This window comes from Metopolophium dirhodum, chromosome 6, assembly GCF_019925205.1.
Source record: "Metopolophium dirhodum isolate CAU chromosome 6, ASM1992520v1, whole genome shotgun sequence".
In the NCBI taxonomy this organism is placed as follows: Eukaryota; Metazoa; Arthropoda; class Insecta; order Hemiptera; family Aphididae; genus Metopolophium; species Metopolophium dirhodum.
The window spans coordinates 30,126,937-30,147,704 of NC_083565.1; the positions used below are offsets into that span (position 1 = coordinate 30,126,937).

The following is a 20,768-nucleotide window of genomic DNA, read 5'->3' on the forward strand; positions in this document are numbered from 1 at the left end:
GACAAAAATAATAAAACGTCGTCGTGTCTTATCCCATGAGGCCATAAAATGCTTAAAGATTTGTCAAAAAGTTTACAAACTGTAGAGTGATTGGTCTTTTCTAGGGCTTCAGTATTCAGTAAAAAAATTGGACCAGCAGTATCCTCTTCTAAAGTCCCTATTATTACATTAGCTATATACCGACCTTCTGCGTCTGTTGTTTCATCAAGTGACACCCAAATTTTTCGGTCGAAAACACGTTGCCTAATTTTTTCCATCATTTCGTTGTAGCAGTCGTCTAAATAGAATTTTCGAAGCACAGATTCTGTGGGGACATCTTTTCCAGAATAAACTTCCAAAAATGTCCGAAACTCTATATTTGATAGTTTATTTAGTGGTATATTAGCCGAGACCATAGCTTTGCATAAATCCAGGTTGAACTTCGATTTTTTAGACGGTAAATCATTGGTTAATAGTTGTTGGCACTTGGTCTCTTTTTGATTTTCTTTACGTTTAACAGAACGCAAATGTTTTTCTGTTTTCAAGTGCTGTATTACGCTGGATCTTCTTTCCGAATCGACTTTCGTTTCGCAATATTTGCAAAATAATACCCTAGTGTCAATACTAAAAACATTTTTACCGAACTCAGACACGAAAGTATTTAAACGACTACTTAAATTTTTTTTTTCTTTAGGCATTTTAACTTTTGTCTGACAAATATTAAAATCAGAATATTACGTGGCACATAAGCGGTAATCGAGCACGGTAAGCGAACAATACGAACTACGAACACAGTGAACACACTAATTTATTAAAGTAACAGACCACCGTTATCGAATATGTTTTCGACACACGATCAAACACATACTAACACACACCACAAATATACAATATGCCAATATCATTGCCCATTGGTATATGGGTATTTTGTTTAATTTTATCTAACGAGCGACTTCAATATAAATTATAATCTGTGCAGTCATTACGGTAAGAGTAACAGCCAATTCTTATTTCTTAGTAAAAACACTATAAACGTCGCCGACGGTAATAGTGACAGCTATTGGAAAAATAAATATTTTATTCTTGAAAACATTTTAAACAATATTCAATTATCAAAAACTTGTTTGTTGTTGATTTCTTATACATTTTTGCCATAAAATGCATTTATATACTCAAAATCTTTAAATATGCATAATCATATAAATTTGGTAAAATATGCAAAAATATGCAACATCAACTTTTGTATTTCAACTGTATGGTTCATGAAACGAATTTGTATCGAATCAGATTTTAAATATGCAGCTTCCTGAGAAAGATGCAAATGCATAAAGTTCCGAGCCCTGGTTATAATACATATAACTTAAAAATAAGACTGACCGCCAAATTCAGACTTCCCTGTTGTTTTCAGTTAAAAACTAATGATTTCCGGCAATTATTTTTTGCAATATCGTTCTTAATTCGTTGTTACTTGTAATATATACATATGCCTATTTTAAAAATATTATTCGTGGGTAATTGAAACGTCAAAAATATATTATCATATACAAATACGATAATAAACAAATAATAATAATTCAACTTAACCGGCTACGGTATTAATAATATTTAATAATATCAATATAAATATAGTATACAATATTCTAGGCTGACAAATCGTCTCCACTTAAAATCATTATTCGTATACTATGATATTATCTCATTGAATTCAAATTTAACACTATCCATAACAGTCACCCACTTGTAACCTACTGTTCAGCAGAGTCACTTCCAATTTTTTTTTTTAGTTTCTGAGGGAAGCGATGAATGTATTGATTTTACAATGATGTGTGTTTTTTTTTTTGTCTGTCATCACCTTTAAGGACAGTAAAAGTGCTTGAATTTCCTTTAACAGTAACTTTTCTTATAGGAAAGTGAATCTAGTTGGTACTATGGGGGGGTCAAAAGTAAGTTTTCAAAAGTGACGTGAAAAACAAAGGAAAAACGGGAATTTTTTACGCAAAGTCCGTTTTCGAGAAAATCGATTTTGGTTTTTGGTGCAACTCTAAAACAAATGACCTTAGGTACATTAAATTTTGACTGAATCAGGCCCGGCGTTAGGGGGGGTGTGGGGGGGTGCAATACCCCCCCACCAACGAATAACCCAATTATATAGTCGGCATATATAGACATACGCTGAATAAAATTAAATAGTCGGCAATAATTTGAACTATAGAACTAGATTGCGCTAGCCGCTAGTTGGTATTACAAAAACATTTTTCGTGTACGGCTACGGCTACAATTCCCGAATCATAGGGCAACGAATGTATTTATAGCCGTAGTCGGAATATACGTACGTCGTTATCTTAGTCTTAGATATTTGATTTGATTTATTGATTATTGTTGTGATCGACGATCGTACTTCACCGCTACAATAGTACAATATATTATAATTGATAATAAATAATAAAGATTGTCGACAATTGCCTATTGCTATTCTGTACTTCTGTGTTCTGTAGTTCTGTGATGACTGTGAGAGTGTTATACCGAGTTGACTTAACACAGTTTATTTATTCGTTTGTGTTTTATTAATTTGTTCGTTATGAATTGCACAAATACGAAAAAAAGAAAACGAACGAAATTAGAATGTTTGGCATGTGGAAGTATATTTGATGATGATTATAGAAAGAAACATGAAACTAAACAACATGAGGGTAAAAGAGTTTTAGTGAAGCATGTTGGAGCCCCAGAAAATCCATTTATAGCTGCAGCTAGGCTAAAGCAAGTGACAGAATCGGTAAGTGTTAACTTTTTTCATTGTAAAAAAAAAATAATAAACTTTTTAAATATAAAAATATGCTTTGAGATTTTTTGTGTAATTGTGTTTATAACATAATAGTGACTCATTCAAATTTTTTTTAAAGGATTCGCTTCAAACTACAGAATTATACTTTGAAGAAATTATCACCGAGGATAGAAAACATATTTTAGAGCCTCTAGTAATTACTTTTATTATAATAATTTTTATACTCCCATGTTATTTAAAATTACAAGTTTAAATTATATATTCTATTATAATTGCTTACATCAGAATGAATTTCAAGTTGAAAAATCAGTTGTAAATGAGAATAATAGCAGTGAAAATAAGTATGCAGGAACACCAGAAAATCCGTTTACAGCAAACATTAAGCAAAAGCAAGTAACAGAATCGGTAAGCATTAACATTTTTATTGTTAAAAATAAAATATTGCACTCTAAACTTATTGATTGTAAAAATATGATTTGAGTGGTTTTGTATTTATAACATAATAGTGACTCATTCAAATTTTTTTTTTAGGATTTGCTTCAAACTACAGAACTACGAACTATTTCCACCGGGATGCAAAGATTTTAAAATGAATGACTATGACGGAGTGATTGCCGAATTGAAAGTTTTAGATCACCAGTGTAACGTGAAAAAATTGGATAGCTTGACAAAAATATTTAAATTATCTGAAGATTGTAAAACTTGTTTGCCAACTGCAAACAAGCTATGCAGGCTAGTACTTACAGCTCCCGTAAGTACTGCTTCAAACGAACGTGCTTTCAGTAAACTGAAAATCGTTAAAAACTATTTACGATCGACTATGGGAGCAGATCGTCTTCAACATTTAATGTTACTTTTTAGTAACAAAGATATTTTGGATTCTATAGATTTAAAAAGTTCAGTGAAATCATGGTCACTATTAAAGGAGAGAAGGATTAAAATTTAATTTATTCAACTACCCACCTATTTACAATGTTGAAGTTGTTGTATTTTTATATAATATGAATAATATGATATTATAATTTGTATTCTATTGTTTAACTTTGTTAATATCCAATAAATTATTAAGACACCAATTATTGACTCTCTTTTACACACGCGTTATATTACAACTTTTGCGTTTAGTATGTATTTCACTCTAGTATCTATTATTTTAAAAATTAGAGTAAATTGATCAATAATTTAATTTAATTAAATAAAAAAATTGATTATTTTGAACGCAAAAATTTGCTATGTTATTTGCGTGTAAGACAGTCGACCAAGACAACACTTGTGGTTCATGTTTATGAATGTAGTCGGCAAATTCGTATATTTATACCCCCCCATCAATATTTGCTAGCGCCGGCCCTGGACTGAATGATTATATTAGCATTTTCTATACACCATAACATTTTCCAAATATTTTGACTTATTTTGAGCTGTTTACGGACATTTTCAGTTTCCATTTTATTTTAGTTTTTTTTTCTATAAATATCAATAAAATGTTATTTTTTGGTTAAAAAAGCTTGAAAATTTAATAGAAGGCTCCTAAGTTATTGTTTCAAAGGCAGATAAAAAAAATTAAAAATCCTTAGTCACGGTTTTTATTTATAAGCATTTTAAGTTCAAATATTGACAAAATATGGAAAAATCACGAAAATTATCAAATTATTTTGAGTTGAGAATTCATAAAAATTTTTCTTTTTCAATCTAAGATTCGAAAATGTAATACAAGATTATCTATAAGCTTACCTATATCAAAAAAAAAAATGTCTACAAGAAAGTCAAATTAAATTTTTATGAACGTTTGAAATACATATTTTTGCAACGTTTGATATTCACTCGATTTCTCATGTAACGATTTTCTTATTTTGTTGTAATTAAAAAACGTATGACTGTAGATACTTGAAAATTTCACTAAATGTTTATATTGGCATTTTCTATACACAATACAATTTTGAAAATATTTTGACTCTTTTTGAACTGTTTACGGACATTGTCAGTTTTCAATTTTTTTAGTTTTTTTTTCTATAAATATCAATAAAATTTTTTCTGTTGGGTAAAAAAGCGTGAAAATTTAATATAAGGCTCCTGATATATCGTTATAATAGCAGTTGAAAATTATGAAAAATACATAGGCATCATTTTTTTTATAAGCATTTAAAGTTCAAATTTTGACAACATTTATCAAATTTATAATTTATTAATTATTTCGTAGTTAAAAATGTATAAAATGTTTAACTTTTATGGCTAATGATTGAAAATTTAAAACAAGGCTCCACGTAAATAGGTTATATATAAATTACTTTATTCACAATAATATCATCAAATATACTTGGTAATATCATAGGCTGACTGACCGTTTTCGCTCAGAATCGTTTTTCTTATACAATGATATTATATCATTGAATTCAAATTTAACTCAATCCATCACAGTGACCCACTTGTAACCTACTGTACAGCAGAGCGACATCCACTTATCCACCTTTTTTTTATAATTATTATTTTATTTACGTATTACGTTAATTTGTTACCACATCCCTTAAATCACTAACTATTGAAACATGAATTCACTGTGTCCCAGTTGTGGAAAAAATCGTGATTTTATAAACAATACCGACTGGATTCGACATAAGGAATCTTGTAAAAAAAAAAAGTCTGTTAAAAGAAGTGCTTCAAGTTCCATTTCAAACTTTTTTAAACCTACAGAACGTGATGGAAAGCAGTATTTATATAATTTATAAAAGTTATTTTTATTGTAGTAACCGTAACATGAATTTTTAGAAAGGCTAATTTGATATAGAATTATAATAGGGGGTGTGCAAAATAAAAAGGTGGGTCGTGTGTGCTGCAACTAACATTTTTCTTGCCTCACTGTCGAAAAAGTTTGCGCGGCCACTGGTTGCGGCCACAACGACCACCATCGACACAAACACCTGGCAGCCGCACACCGTCACTGACAAGGCCACCACCTCCAGCATCAACCGCCACCCCCGTGACACCTGCCCCCGTAACACCTGTGGAGCCGGCACCGGTAGATATAATGGTACAAAATTAATGAACATTAAACAGCCAATGGCCCTCGGCTCTTCGCATGTGAAGCATATTATTCCTAATGAAAAAAATGTATACAACAGAAAAGTCATTTTCTATTTTACAATAACTATTTTCTTTTTATTATACATAATTAATTCTATTTGTTATTTTCAACAGGTATTTAGGTATTTCTGTATGTATTCGTATTCCATGCATTGACTTAGTTTCATCTTTTAAAACCTGAAACAAATAATATAAAAATTACTTTTTTTAATTAACACCTATTGTAAATTGTTGCATTAAATGTATAAAGTTCAAAATATATAAGAATTAAATGTATAAGTATATTGATGTGACAGAATATTTAATATATTAAATACTATAATATTACAAACTTTTCAATTGGTTAATAATTTTCTTTTGGTATGGAAAACAAGAGTTTTTAGTAAAAAAAAATGGAAGTTCCCATACCAAAAAAAAATAAATATATTTTAAATGTCATCTAAAAAATTATGACTATAATTAATTTAAATATTTGGAAAAGCATAGGTTTCTATAAGATTATAAATTATAATTAATAACAGACCCATAAACAGAATAGATAAGGAAGGGTTCAATCCTTCGAAATATTTCAAAAACATTTTTTTTTTTTCTTAACAAGGCTATTTATGGTTAATTTGTAATTCACTTTAGTTATAAACACACACCTCCCTCTTAGAATTATTTTCTGTATACATGCTTGGTTTATAATTTATATCAATAATAGTTAGGTATATACTTCGGTAATACTACTACCATACTCATTCCCTTGAATTCTGTCGTGGAAATGGAAATAAATACTTCAAAAATTGCACCACAACCACCTAAAAATATTTTAAATAAGCTTATATAACTTAAATTTTAAATGTAAAATATTATTATAAAATAAATTGATTCCTTATAGGTAATTATGTAATTATTGAGGGACAGATATTAAATAGTAAAATAGGTTTGCTTAGATTTAAAAAAAATACAAATGATTGAAACTGATAATACATCTTCTTTAAATCTTACATATCAGTAATCATATTAATACATACTAATACCTATAAATATTCTAATATCAAAACATTTTTTGTTACCAAAAATGTGTATCACATGATATACTATAGGAAGGTAATTATAAAAAAAAAAATTATATTAATAACATAAGCACCTAAACTATAATAAGAGAACATGAATGAAATCCTAGTTTGGATATAAAATAGAAATAAAAAGATGCTATTTTAGACAATCTATATGGCATCAAGTACAAAAAGTTGGACTAGTGCCAATTATACACACAATGATGTAGTAATAAAAATTGTTCAAAGAATATGTGCCTTAGCACTAGTGCCTATCGAAGAGATTGATGAGTGTTGGTCAATTATTTATGCTGAAGCACCAGTTAATGAAAGTAATTAAAAACAATTTAATAATAATTTGATTAGTATATCCAATATTTACTCTTTTTTTAGACGTTATTTTTTTTCAATTTTCCAAGTCTGGTTCAGGTCGACTGCGTATAATATTTACAGTTGTATAGCCAAAAATGTCTGCCAATTGAATAATGTTCTGACCACATGTACTGTTTGCTCCATTTTGTATAATAACATAATTTTTGTTTAGTGAAACAAAATCATGTAACATTCTATACGCGGCACACGGATTAGAAGAAATACCACTTAATGCATATATATTGATTTCTTTACTTACCTGAAACATAATAATATAATTATTAATCAAGAATCATGATAGGACATACGTATCATAATGTATCCAAAAATGTATTTAGAATATTGTTGTATTTCATACATATTCGAATATAGGATGATTCACCAAGCATGCTCATCCCTATTTTTATTATTTATAATGAATTAATTATTAAAATCTCATTTTTAAAATTTTAAAAAGGCGATATTTTTAAATTGTTGAGATTTTTTGTAGTACGCTTAAGGAGTATCTTGCAGCGAATCAAACTTCTGTTTTACAAATGAGGACCATCATTTTTACTGTAAATTATTTAGTTAATATAAATATACTTTTGGTTTTCATAATTCTGTTTCTTTGTAATTAATAATTATTATTTATTATTTTGCCGTTTCTAATATTTCAATAATTTCATTGTTTATTTTTAAACGAATGATTCCCCTCATCAGGCTTTGCATTAATATTATACAGAGCTCACCGTATTTTTTTACTTAAACTATACATATTATATTACAATTTTTAGAATTTTTAAATGCACTTTAAGATTTTTGAATACTTAAGATTTTTTATTCCATTTAAGGAGGATGTTGTTACAATACAAATTTCTGTATTTCAAATAGGAATCTTCTTTTTTTAATTTTTATTCAGCATATATTTTTTATTGAGAATTTTGATGCACCTAGATAAAAATTTGAACTAGTAGTTTTTGAGTTATATAATTTTGTATACTAAGGTTTATATGTATATGGAAATTGGCTAAGTAGATTTGGAGGCTTAGATGATTTGAAAATGTTAGTAATTAGTACTAATTACCATTGATCTATTGAGATAAATAATTTGTAAAAATTATTAAGTAGGTTTAGTGAATAGGTACTACATCTAATATTAGGTACTTATAACTTTTTATTGTAAAACCATATTTAAGGACTATTATCCTTAGTATAAACATTTTAATAATTCAGCAACTACTTAATAGAATTTCGATTTAGATACATCTACATTTACAAAAACATCATCTGCTAAAAATTCTAAAAATCAAAATTTGAACAAAGGTATTTTTAAAGGAAAAAAGGCGGTGAGCATTTTTTCATCAAAATGTCAAATAAATTTTGTTTTTCATTACCAAACTCCCTAAAAAAACTGATCGATGGACCATGATGGGCCTTTGGTGTGCCAGACCAATACAGATAATAGTCCTTAAAAATGGTTTTACACGAATATAAAATATATTATGTAATATCTAGTATTTATTATAATTTATAGATAGGTACTTGACCATTTTAATAAATTATAAATATTGATAAAATTACTAACATTTTTAAATTTCTATAGCCACCATATCTTCCAAACACATTATCTATAATATATAAAGTTAAATAAATCAAAAACTACCTACATGTTCAAATTTTGATTTTATACGTCAACATTTTCAAAAAAATTATCAGCTAAATAATTTTGTTTACTAATTACAACAACTCATTACTGGGGGGTTATCATTTGAAAAACAGAAGTTTGTGTCAGTACAGGACACTCCTTAAGTAGTACTATACATCCCAATAATTATAAAATACCTAAGTTTATTTAAAAATTCCAAAAATAAGAAATTGAATAAATTCATTTTTAAAGGTAAAATGGGGATGAGCATGTTTTGTGAATTACCTTAAATAATATGACGATTTTCGTTATGTTTATTTTTGTAACATTACAAGTCAATCAAAATAAACATATTTTATAATATGTTAATATGTTATGTTATAGTATTATACTACTAACTTTTCTTAGAAGTCTAGAATCGAACATGCCAGTTGTACACAAAGTACCCATAGCACCGTCAGCTATAACTCAATCTCCAGGGCAGATATTTTTAACGCACGATCCTACTGCCAATACGTTCCCAATTCCTTCATAGCCTCCAGTAGCAGGCAACGGCGGTTTCACGGGATACACACCTTGAACAGTGTTAATCTCGGCAGAATTGATGGGCGCAACAATCATTTTCACCAAGACCTTAGGAATAAACAAGTAAATATATTATTAAATTGTTTGTGTAAAGACTGTCAGTAGCATCATAGCCCATAGGTACCTGTTCGTCGTCAAGTTTGTCGGGTAGCGTTTGCTCTACGAGACTTACGATTTTTATGGGATCGCCATACTCTTCGTACACAATTTTGGAACAATGTAGTAACGATGATGGTGTTTGGCGACGAGAGATCGCAAAACTGTAGTTTGGCCGACCGAACTGCTCAATCAAAATATTCTGTGGAACATGGCAAATGCCTGACGAGACTATAAATATTATAATAGGTAGGTTACCTATTACCTATGTGGATCGTCGACAGCCGGGATCGAATTTCGAGTACTTACTTTTCGCCTTCTAATTGTACAATGAAACCGCAAATAAATGAAATAAATGAATTCCAGGGAACTCGGCAGCCGGCAGTCGGCGACCACAGACTTTGATTGACAGTACTGGAAACGAACAATAGTGCACTGTCGGACATTTCACTTTTACAATATGACTTGAATTAACAAGTCCATCTGGTGTATTACCTAATAATCCACAATTTTTTAACCACAGCCCAGTTGGTATTACATTTACATTTTGGTCTTATTCTAGAACCTTAATACCGCCAACTTCATTGGTATTATCCCATTATACAGCATGCACAACAGTAATATTATTATTATTTTCCAATAATTTAAATAATGACTTTGGGAACTTATTTCTTTTACAAGCCGCTAGCACTTTTCCAAAATTACTAGCTGTCAATCTATGTTGCCTATCATGAAACCATAAATGATTTTTTTGCTGTCCTGTAGTGTCTTTAACCAACTGTAATATAGTACTATCATCAATATGGAGTTTAGTGTATAACAATTTTTTAAGAGAAATAAAATCTTTAATTTTAACTAAACGTCTAAATTCTGGATCAAGAACAATATTACCAATGGTTTCAACTAATTCCACATTATTTTCAAATGATTCTGGTTCAGGTTGTAACAACCAAAAAAAACCATCAGGTTCTGCTAAATTGAATAATGCATTTTTAAAATTATTTATATCTATTTCTGAAACAATGGCGTTTGGAAAATCAATACTACCATATATTTGATTAATGGTTTTAATTTCTGTAGACAAATTATTTTTTCTAACACTCCATGAACAAGCTTTGTCTGTTGAACTTAGATTATAATGAGTGTATAAAGCTATGTGATGGCAAATAGCTGTGCCTCGGGGGCAAGAGCATTTAGAATTTGTAATACAATCGTCATTCATTAAAATTTCAACTTTTATTTGTAAACTTTACTACGCATACTAGGTTTAACTTACCCTACAATTATACCTAGATTAGGATCCATTTGAAATTTAAGTACATGGTTATCCTCATAAGCTATTTCACCTCTTTTAAGTTGCTTGATATTATTTTTTAAATGGTCTGAAATTAATGTAATTGATGATAAATGATTTCCAGCCATTACCATTTGCAAATAGAACTTAAAATAATAATAATAGTTTCTTCTTTCAATTTTAAATTTGAATTAAAAAAATTAAAACGAATATTATGAAGGTATTTAGCAGAGACTATAATATTACATTATTTTGTTTGGATCCAAATCAAAATTTTGATAAGGATTGATAACATTTGTGACGTCCCACTAATCAAGCGTATACAGACTGTCCGCCAACCGTGGAAGTTAACGTTATCGGGTGAACATAGGTCTAACGTCATATCAGTGCGCCCGCGCCAGCTCGTTTCCATGTTTTTCGGAGGTTCGGACTTCAGATCATACAGTAATAATATTATGATCATAAATCGTAAAGAAAACCCTGAAAAATTTAATAATTATTAATTTCCGCCTTTTCGCATGTTATAATATTGTTGTATTTTACAGTGGGTTTTGCGAAACGTTTTTCCAAGTTTCCCACCCGCGACCAGCTGACCGTCGAGCCAAGCGCCAACTCACGTCTCACGCACCGTCACGAAGTAGGTACCTACGACCGTTTTTTTATACGAACGACGACTGTTTCGCAGCTCGAACTTTACGCTACTCTCGACCTCGGCTTTTGTTGATTTTCGTCTCTACAATCGCCGGTTGTTTGTCCGTACCAGTGTTTGCTGTTTTCACCGACCCAACGTATTTTGTTGTCACTGCTTAAAACTTTGACCATACTAGGACATAATATCGTCGACCCTGTTCGTGCTGTATAGCTTTTCAAAATGCGCTCATTCGCAGTCATCATAATGGTGGTGATACCTATTTGATTTGTCTTGATATAACCATAGAATAGATGAATAGAAAAAATAGATTCTTTGGTACGTATAAGAACGGAATAATTAAAGGATTATATTATTATTTCTTATTCTGTGGCATTTAAGTTATTGAGGTTCAGTTTGGATATCCGAAATGGTCGGGCGTACATTATAATACCGACCATGGTCGGACACAGCCTTTAAAATACCTCACTTAACGAAAGGTTCATTGCTCAGATTGGACAAATAGGTTGGTAAGTAGTCTATTAACCACTGTATTTGATACAATATTATAACTTGAGAAATTATTTACAAACCAAATTCCATTACAAATGTATAATAATTTTCAGCCCAAAAGTTGTTGGAAAAAGAATTGTAGAAAACCAAGAAATCGACTTGACACTTCTTTACAGATAACGACAATGAAGAACAAGATGTTAAAGAGACAATTTTAAAAAGCAATCTAAAACATACAATCAAAAGCCATTAAGAATTTATGACTTAACAATAAGTTGTGTGGTAAATATATTAATTTTATATTTTAATATATAGGTAATGGATAGACATTATCAATCTGCTCTTGAAGAAACTGCAACAGACGCTGGAGAGTTATCAAAACAAGAAATATTGAAAAAATCATATAACCGTAGTGTAAATTATACATCTTCAGATTCTAAAGATAAGCAGAAACGTTATCGTTTGAGGAGGATTAGTAACTAGTAAGTAATGATTGTTTAGTAAACATTTTGAAGTTAAATTATCATATTATACTTCTTTTATAGGTAACAAAAGTGATAAATGGAACCAACAAAATTAACCATATTATTATAAAAAAAACAAGAAAAAGTGGTATCTAACTGTGATCCAGTAAAATACCATCTATTAGAAATAAAGATGAACCTTCAATTCCTAATGTCAGACTTCAAGATATACCAATTAGGTGAGTTTTTTTAACAGTCTTCGAGTGAGTGAAAGGGACCTCGTGGATTTTTAAAATTGTACTAGTATGAAATAGTTAGTTTTCTGTAACTGAATCGATTACCTACATTAATATTGATAATATAGTTACATTTTCATAAACTTTTAATATTATATTTTGTTGTCTATGTATGGTTTTTTTGAACAAGTTATGAGCGTTTTAACATTATATAATTTTGTCAATTTTATAATACCTACTCATAACTTGTTTACAAAATTAAAGTATCAAAAAACCTAATATGGGGTACTGGGGTCTTAAATAATATTCTTACCTTTAATTTTAATAACTGGTAAATTCACTATAATATTTAAAATAACTGAGTATACATGTTGTCTTTATAAATCTCTTAGTCCTAATGCCATAAAATTGTTTATTTGTATCAGTTGACTTGATTTATGTCCAAATGCATTTTCATTACATGTGCATATAGACATTAGTATTATTTTTATCACTAAGAATTTTGTGAATCTAAAATCCGGTGCTAATACTCAAATAATTAAAAGTATTTGGAGAACTCTCGGATTAAAAATAGTTAAAAGTGTAGAACCTAGTATCTTCACCCGCATGTGTTATTTTTATCTTGCACTCGTGTTAGAAAATCTAATTACTGGATTCCTACTACAGTTAACTTATAATTAAAGCAAATTAACATATGATCAAACAAGGCCCGAGTAGAATTTTTTTCCCTATATTTACATAAAAACAAGTTATAATATGAATAAATAAATTATTCATGTATTTTACTTTATAAACGTATATTAAATTTTAAAATACATTTTTTTTTTAATATTTAAATACCTGCCCACTTATCTTTGTCATTTATAAATATTATTTGTAAACATTTTCAAGAATATAGCCAAGTGATTGGTTTTTTGTACAAAATTATAACAATCTCTTATTTTTTAGAACTACTTGAGATGAAGATAATCAAAATATGTCTTTATATAAATCTACTTGGGACATGCCCACCCATATCAAGTATTGATGATGATTCTACTTAAACAACAAGATTTACGCCAGCGTAGAAGTATAACAAGTGGGATAGTTATCGTGGTTCAGGAGCTACACCTAATCCTGGAAAAGGTATAATTCAAATAATTAGGTGTTCTTATTAAAATTAACTATAAATAAATTACCTTTTTAATATTTTAATTTGACACCATTATTAATTATTATTATTATTATGCATTAGTTATTTGTTGTAATATTGTTTAGCGATTATTGTGAATAAGTATGACAATTATATTATATTAAGACCAGTAAATTGTATTTTATTACAGAAAATGTTCTATTGTGGGCTTGTGAAACTGATAGAGATGAATGGGACGAAGCCCAAAACTGATTAGATAGGCGGTGGTATAATTCAGATGAAGGAGTTGATGAAACTAAAAATCCATTTAGTGATATCAGCGAAACATATGCCAACAAATAAAACAGTTGATGGAATTAAATTTGTTGTTGTTACTAGTTATTATAAAATGAAAATTTATAATCTTCAAATTGGTGTGAATGCATTGCAAATTTATCCAGACAAGCAAATACTAATCAAGGAAGTGGTATAGCTGGTCGTATAGAAGTCCCAGGCAATATTTCCGGTATAAAAACTTTTTTGTAAGAATTTAATAATTGAATAAGCTTTTTAGTTGTACATATATATTTTTATTTAAATTTTAAGATTCTACACAAAAAAGAAATACATAGACGATTTACCAATCAGTATAGTTCCTGAAATCCTAAGAACCAATCTAAAGCTAACACCGTGTTATTACTGAAATCATTGGGAATCCAATACTTACTCCAGTTTCATTTAATGGACCCTCCAGCCACCTCCACAAGTAATATAGTTTTACAACAGTAACAGTGTTACCAGATAGATTGGCAAGGCTACGGCGCCAATTTTCAGTAGGTGTACCCCAAACTAATTGCAACTCACAGTGTTTAAACTTTGGGCCACAACACGCGCCTCACCTAGTTGTTTATCATACAGTACTCCCTCGTTAACATGAACACGACGGGACCACAAAATAACCTGTTCGTGTTAAAAAAATTTGTGTAAACTGATAGGCTTAACACGAATTTGTTCGTGTTATCAGAGAAGGTTAAATCTAATACGTTATTTTACACTCAAATACATTTTTTTTATTAAGTAATCTTCAAAATAAAAATTTACATTTCTTTGGTACATACTACATATAAACAAATATTTGTCAACTGACCAACTGATTGATAGAGCAATTATTAGTTTAAACGAGAGCGATTATCGCCGAACTAGATTGCACACATACAAATGTACACATGTATACATATGTATGTACCTACAATAGAGAATATGTACATACATAGTAGGGATAAGATAAGATATCGATAAAACTGTGTTATAAAGATTAAATTACTAACGACTAGTATACGAGTAATAAAACGAAATTAGATACATATGTACAGATTGACATTTTTCTGTTCGTGTTAATCAACAAAACGACAATATGGTACCTAAAATTTGTTCGAGTTTCGTGTTAACCGAAATAATTTGTATAAACCGAGGAAATAAAAAAACCCCTATCTTATAGTATAGAGCCTTTCTCTGGACTGAAAAACCGGTTCGCGTTATACAATAATTTGTGTTAACCGAGTTCGTGTTAACGAGGGAGTACTGTAAATGTATAAAATAAATGACCTTGGCTGACAATGACAGTATTAACAAATTAATGTGATATGGAAACTATGTAATATCTGAATATACTAATTTATTAAGATGGATATTTACTAGTTAATACTCTATTTCAAATAAGGAAAAACACCCACTTTTACGTAGCAAAACTGTTTTTGCCCGTGGTTTTCATGGTGTTTTTTATTTGAAATAGAGTATACTTCAATATTTGTTTTTAGGACTTCTACTCCATTTATAACATTTGATACCTCAATAATTTCCTATAGATAAAAATATAAGAATGATAGATATTTTTAAATTAAATACAAAAAAAATTAGATATAACATTGAATGTAAATACTTCTTAATCCTCCAACCCTTTTGTGGCATCAACCAACATTTCCCTATCAACAATAGCAGTCAATTAACAAAATATAAATATTTAAATTTGAAATGTAGTTGTGATTTAGGTTAAATTTTAATAAAATTAGCATCTAATAGGTATAATTATACGTTTACTTCATCAAACCCTGTACCAATTCCTTCAGATGTTTCAGTCCCGATGATTTAAAGAATGAGACTCTGGCGGTCATTTGATTCAGGAGGTAAATTGCTGCTAGAATGCATTTTTCATTACGCCAGCACTGAAAAATAAAAATAGTAATCGATTATTCTTTTAAGTTAACAACATTTTAGAAATACTACATATTTTTTACTTTTAAAATATATGTTAATTTATTATATAAAAAAAATAGTACTATTTATAAACTATGCTTTTTTAACTAGAGTAATAGAGTATTAACATTCATTTAGTGAAGAATCTTGTAAAATAGTCTTCAAAGTACCATTTTAACTTAAAAATAACAACATAATCTGTCATATTATCATTACACTTTATAACTAATTACATTGTTATTTGAGTACAAAATGGGCAATGGGCATATATTGATACCCAATGATACACAAATATACATTATCAATAACTAAGGTATCAATAGTAGGTAACCTACTATTAAGTATACTTACTTATTACTTACAATAAATGAATACCACTTTATTTGTACATTACATTTGATAGATATATTATTAATTAGTATTTATATGCATTCAAATTTCAAATAAAAATTTACCTTTTTCCATTGATCTGATGTTTTAGCTGGTCCAATTTCATTTAGACATGATGTCAATTCTGACCACTCCAACTCATTTCGACGTTTTCCATTATGTGGATCCTGAAATTTTCCGGCAGCAAATTGCCTGTGCTCATCCATATATTGAATAAGCACAGATAATTGGTCGGATACTCGTTTTTTTTCTTTTCCACACTAATATAAATACATTAGCCATTAAAAGGTGGCCAAGTACCTAATGATTCCACTTGTTATTAAAGTAATTTATTTTACTATTAGACATTATTCATACAACATTAAATGGTTGAATTAATTAAACTAAAAAAAATTTCTAAATTGTAAAATCAATAAGTTCATTACTCCGCTTAGAATCTAAAAAGTTAACATATAACAATTAGTAGGTACTATTGATTAAAAAAATAAAATCATATTTCATATTTCAACACTGAACTATTAATATCCAAAATATTATTGTCTATATCTTTAACTTACCTTTGAGAAGCCATTGTATTGTATATTTTATGTTTTAAAAAATTAAAACTAAAAATACAGAATGGTGAACACTAAAAATATAAAAATTAACTCGAACAAAAAGAAGTAATATAATTAGGTATGCTAAATGTTTAGAATTTGTAAGACGATTAATAATTTTCAAAAATTATTATCAATATATCATATGATTTATTGATATTATGGTAAAATAACGTTGGCTCTACTATATATTTTACAATATTATCGTTGTCACATTAAGTCATTCGATATTTTAGACACTTTCATACTTTTGGCCGTTTGAAATTAAGTCATCTAAATTATCAAAGTAGAGAATCATTAAAATAACAAGATGCCAAAATTCAATTGACTAAATATGTTTCACATTTAGTCACAAAATAGAGATTGCCCTGCAGGTGTACCATTATCGCTCCACCGCCGCCATGCCTATCTAACTGGCAACGACTTTAATAAATTATTATGATTTTTACTAAGTCAACATTATGTTTTAGGACAACATTTCAAATTCTTTATATCAGTTGTGGGTACTGGGAGCACTGGACAATACAGGAAAATCAAGAATCAAGGATCAGAAACTTTCACAAAACCAAAAAAATTAATATAAATAATATGATAGGCAAAAACAAATGAAAACTTAACAATATTAGCCATACTACAAAATTTTTAAAATTTAGTTTGTATTCAATTTAGTTATACTATAGGCAATAAAAATAACTTATTATTATGTACAATGATATAATAGTCAAAAATGTATATATTCCATGGTTAAATACATGTCATTTATGTTTCTAATTTAATTACTTTGCAATGTATTAATATCTAAATTATACCACACTTCATACCATTTATTAAACTGCATTATGAATTACTATGAACAATTGTAATAAACCCCTGTGGACGTTAATAACTATAGTAATTACAACCATGTGTAAAACAAAATGTGTAGTTAATAATTTAATATTAATTAACATTTAACATACCATAGGTATAATATTATCATAATCCGAACTATCCATGGACCACGGACTATGATTAAATATATATAGGTTGCACAACAACTACAGCAGTAACTGCAAAGATGGTATACAAAATTACTATTGGCTATTGCAATAATTAATGTGTAGCACTCCAAGTAGTTATTTCATATAATATTATAAATGTTTTATCTAAACAATTGTATCAATAATGATAATCAATTTTAATTTTATAATATTATTAATATAAACAGGTAAATAGTATGCCCTTTCAAATACATTTAAAACATTTATAAGTATTTATTAGATCTTTATATGCCATCTAATAAATAATATGGGAAAAAGTACAATATAATATTGGATATAGAACATAACTAATAATAAGTAATATAAGGAGCATTACAATATATATATGTAATATATATTTTTGTTAAATCTTAGTTAAATTTAATTACATTTTTGAGATTTTTTAGATCCATCATCCATCACAAAAACCAAACAACAATTATTAACTTTTTCAGTGAGCAGTAACCGAGTAAATAAAAAGTTATGTTTTAATTTTGCTTTATGCAAACACCATTTGAATAAGAAATACATTAATCATAATATAAACTATACTTCCATTTCTACTTACACAAGTATGCAACACAGACAATACAAATACAATAAACCTCTAAATCTTCACTATTTTATTTTTATTCCTTCTTTCAGATATTTTCTGTTTAATGCATCAAATATATTGTTCATCGTATAAGTAAATTTTATGGTTTCATCAAAATCATTGAAACCTTGGACATTTTTATGTTTATAAAATATCATTTAAAGTTAGAAACCTTAAGTTAGGAATCCAAAAACTTTTGCATATTTTATTATATACAGCAAATGGAGGGAGTACCCACAACCCGTTTATAAAATTTTTTTCTCAGTTTCTAATATACGAAATCCGAAACATTAAAACTCAGTTTGACTTCCTGGACCAGGGCCGTTATTACGGGGGGATATGGGGGATAGATCCCCCCTATTAGCTGTATTTATATATTTTCTTATATCTACAAATAGTTCAAATACAAACTTATAAATGATTACGCAACTAGAAAATAAAATAAAATGTTTGGTTGTGTCGGTATAAATATTACCTGGTTATAAATATTTACCCGGTAAAGGATAAGCATGATTTCAAAATAAATGGTCTGATTAATTTTAATTCTTATTTATTAATAAACACTGGGTGCCAGTCACATACTGTACCAAATTACATTACCTACCTACTTCCTATACACTACATGCATAAAGATTATAGACGGTGAGTAATTCGACAATGCGAAAAACCACCATTCCAAAAACATAATATAATAATAAAAATATAACTTGAAGATTTACATTTCGTAGAACGAATACTACGAAGCGCCGACACTAAGTATCAACATCGATTATTGCGATTACGTATAGACACTGCAGTAGGTACCTACTGTACTGTAGGTACACACCGTGTCTTTCCCTCATAGTCACAGTGTCACATAACATAGTAATTGATTTTATTTTTATAAGCTAAACGAAAAATGGAGTAAAAAGAAAGAAAATTACCAGCAACTAGTAGTAGGTACTCGGTACTCTAATGAAATTTTTTGAAAAGAAGCCTGGAACTGATGTAAGTATTACAATTTTAAATTATTCAAAATACTAAACATTATTAGGCCCGGAATTAAATGTTTTAAAATCGTACAAAATATGTATGACGTATTTTATACATTTATTATAATTTATAATTAGCATTACAACTCTCGCTAAAATTATACAAAATTAAATAAACACCAGTTAAAAAATGTATTCAAAATTTAACTGCAGTCACTGCAGTTTATTCAATAAACTATTATGTCATACTAATTATTATATAAAAATTGAATGAGTTTATTAAAAAAAAATAGAATTTAATAATTTATAATAATAATAATAATTTTACCTACACATTTTCTTGTTTATTATTTAAGGAAAACAGAGAAATCTGATGATGTATCACTGGCAAAGCCCCCCACAAGTTTGCCATACAAATTAATTTCGATCTCCCCCCCTCCCATGAAACATTTACAATTACGCCAATGCCTGTACCTAATACCATGACAAAAATACGAGGAAAACGATTCTGAGTGACTATACGATCTATCCGCCTAATTACTATAATATAAATATTTTAAAATATAGAAGTTATTTATAATGCAATACAAGTAATATATGTATAATGTGTAGGTTGCCTAACGTTTCGTATTTACAAAAATGAAAACGGGCTCTGATAATGTGTTATTACAATATATTATTATTATAATATAAACTATAAACAATAGTTATTTGTGTTTATTGAATTCCTTAAAATATTACAGGTTTTTGTTTTAAGATTTGATTATCACTACCTATAAACTGCCACTATTTGTGCAAAATGTATATTTATTCATTATAGGTATACACCATGTAGCAGGGCTCATTTTCGTGTCCACGAGTGACAATATATATTAAAAAACTGAAATTACGCATTACCGATTCTCGTTTAAGTACAATAGGTAATTGTATTTAATAATAATAATATAATATCCGTGTATCGATGCTTTTTTGGAAAAAAAGTGCCGTTGTGACGATGTTTAAATTTTGATTACATTTATTGTTTCTTACAATACTCGATTAAAAACTTTAAGTCATTTAAACTGTATAAAAGTAAACAGACATTTTGGAAAATGTAATACTGTTAATGTAGGAATAGACTCATGTTTAGGAAATTAAAT

The 20,768-nt window shown here is 28.6% G+C and overlaps 1 protein-coding gene, 1 long non-coding RNA gene and 1 pseudogene across 7 annotated transcripts; 2 read left to right on the top strand and 1 right to left on the bottom strand.

The window, feature by feature from the left end:
- The first annotated feature begins 2,557 nt into the window (after window positions 1–2,557).
- On the top strand, window positions 2,558–3,707 carry LOC132947664 (uncharacterized). The gene is made up of 4 exons (XM_061017935.1): window positions 2,558–2,752; window positions 2,880–2,954; window positions 3,047–3,150; window positions 3,293–3,707. The coding sequence occupies exons 1-4, from the start codon at window positions 2,558–2,560 to the stop codon at window positions 3,705–3,707; spliced, it is 789 nt and encodes a 262-aa protein (XP_060873918.1).
- Window positions 3,708–6,360: 2,653 nt separating this feature from the next.
- Window positions 6,361–11,101, bottom strand: LOC132947002 (uncharacterized; annotated as a pseudogene).
- A 169-nt stretch (window positions 11,102–11,270) lies between these two features.
- LOC132946765 (uncharacterized) lies at window positions 11,271–17,924 on the top strand. Of its 6 annotated transcripts, XR_009664772.1 has the most exons (10): window positions 11,307–11,321; window positions 11,399–11,490; window positions 11,617–11,820; window positions 11,884–12,011; window positions 12,108–12,476; window positions 12,540–12,697; window positions 13,643–13,819; window positions 14,017–14,331; window positions 14,412–14,571; window positions 17,515–17,924. It is a non-coding gene; the product is annotated as an uncharacterized LOC132946765 (long non-coding RNA). The 6 variants fall into 6 exon arrangements; XR_009664771.1 differs by having other exon boundaries at window positions 11,271–11,494; window positions 17,515–17,923; XR_009664770.1 differs by having other exon boundaries at window positions 11,271–11,490; window positions 17,515–17,923.
- Window positions 17,925–20,768: the final 2,844 nt, after the last annotated feature.

Excerpts from the sequence above, each read along its gene's own strand:
- LOC132947664 (XM_061017935.1), top strand. The coding sequence starts at position 2,558 with ATGAATTGCACAAATACGAAAAAAAGAAAACGAACGAAATTAGAATGT. Across the intron at positions 2,753-2,879 it reads TAAAGCAAGTGACAGAATCG|GATTCGCTTCAAACTACAGA; the intron begins GTAAGTGTTAAC and ends TTTTTTTTAAAG. Across the intron at positions 3,151-3,292 it reads ACAGCAAACATTAAGCAAAA|GATTTGCTTCAAACTACAGA; the intron begins GCAAGTAACAGA and ends TTTTTTTTTTAG.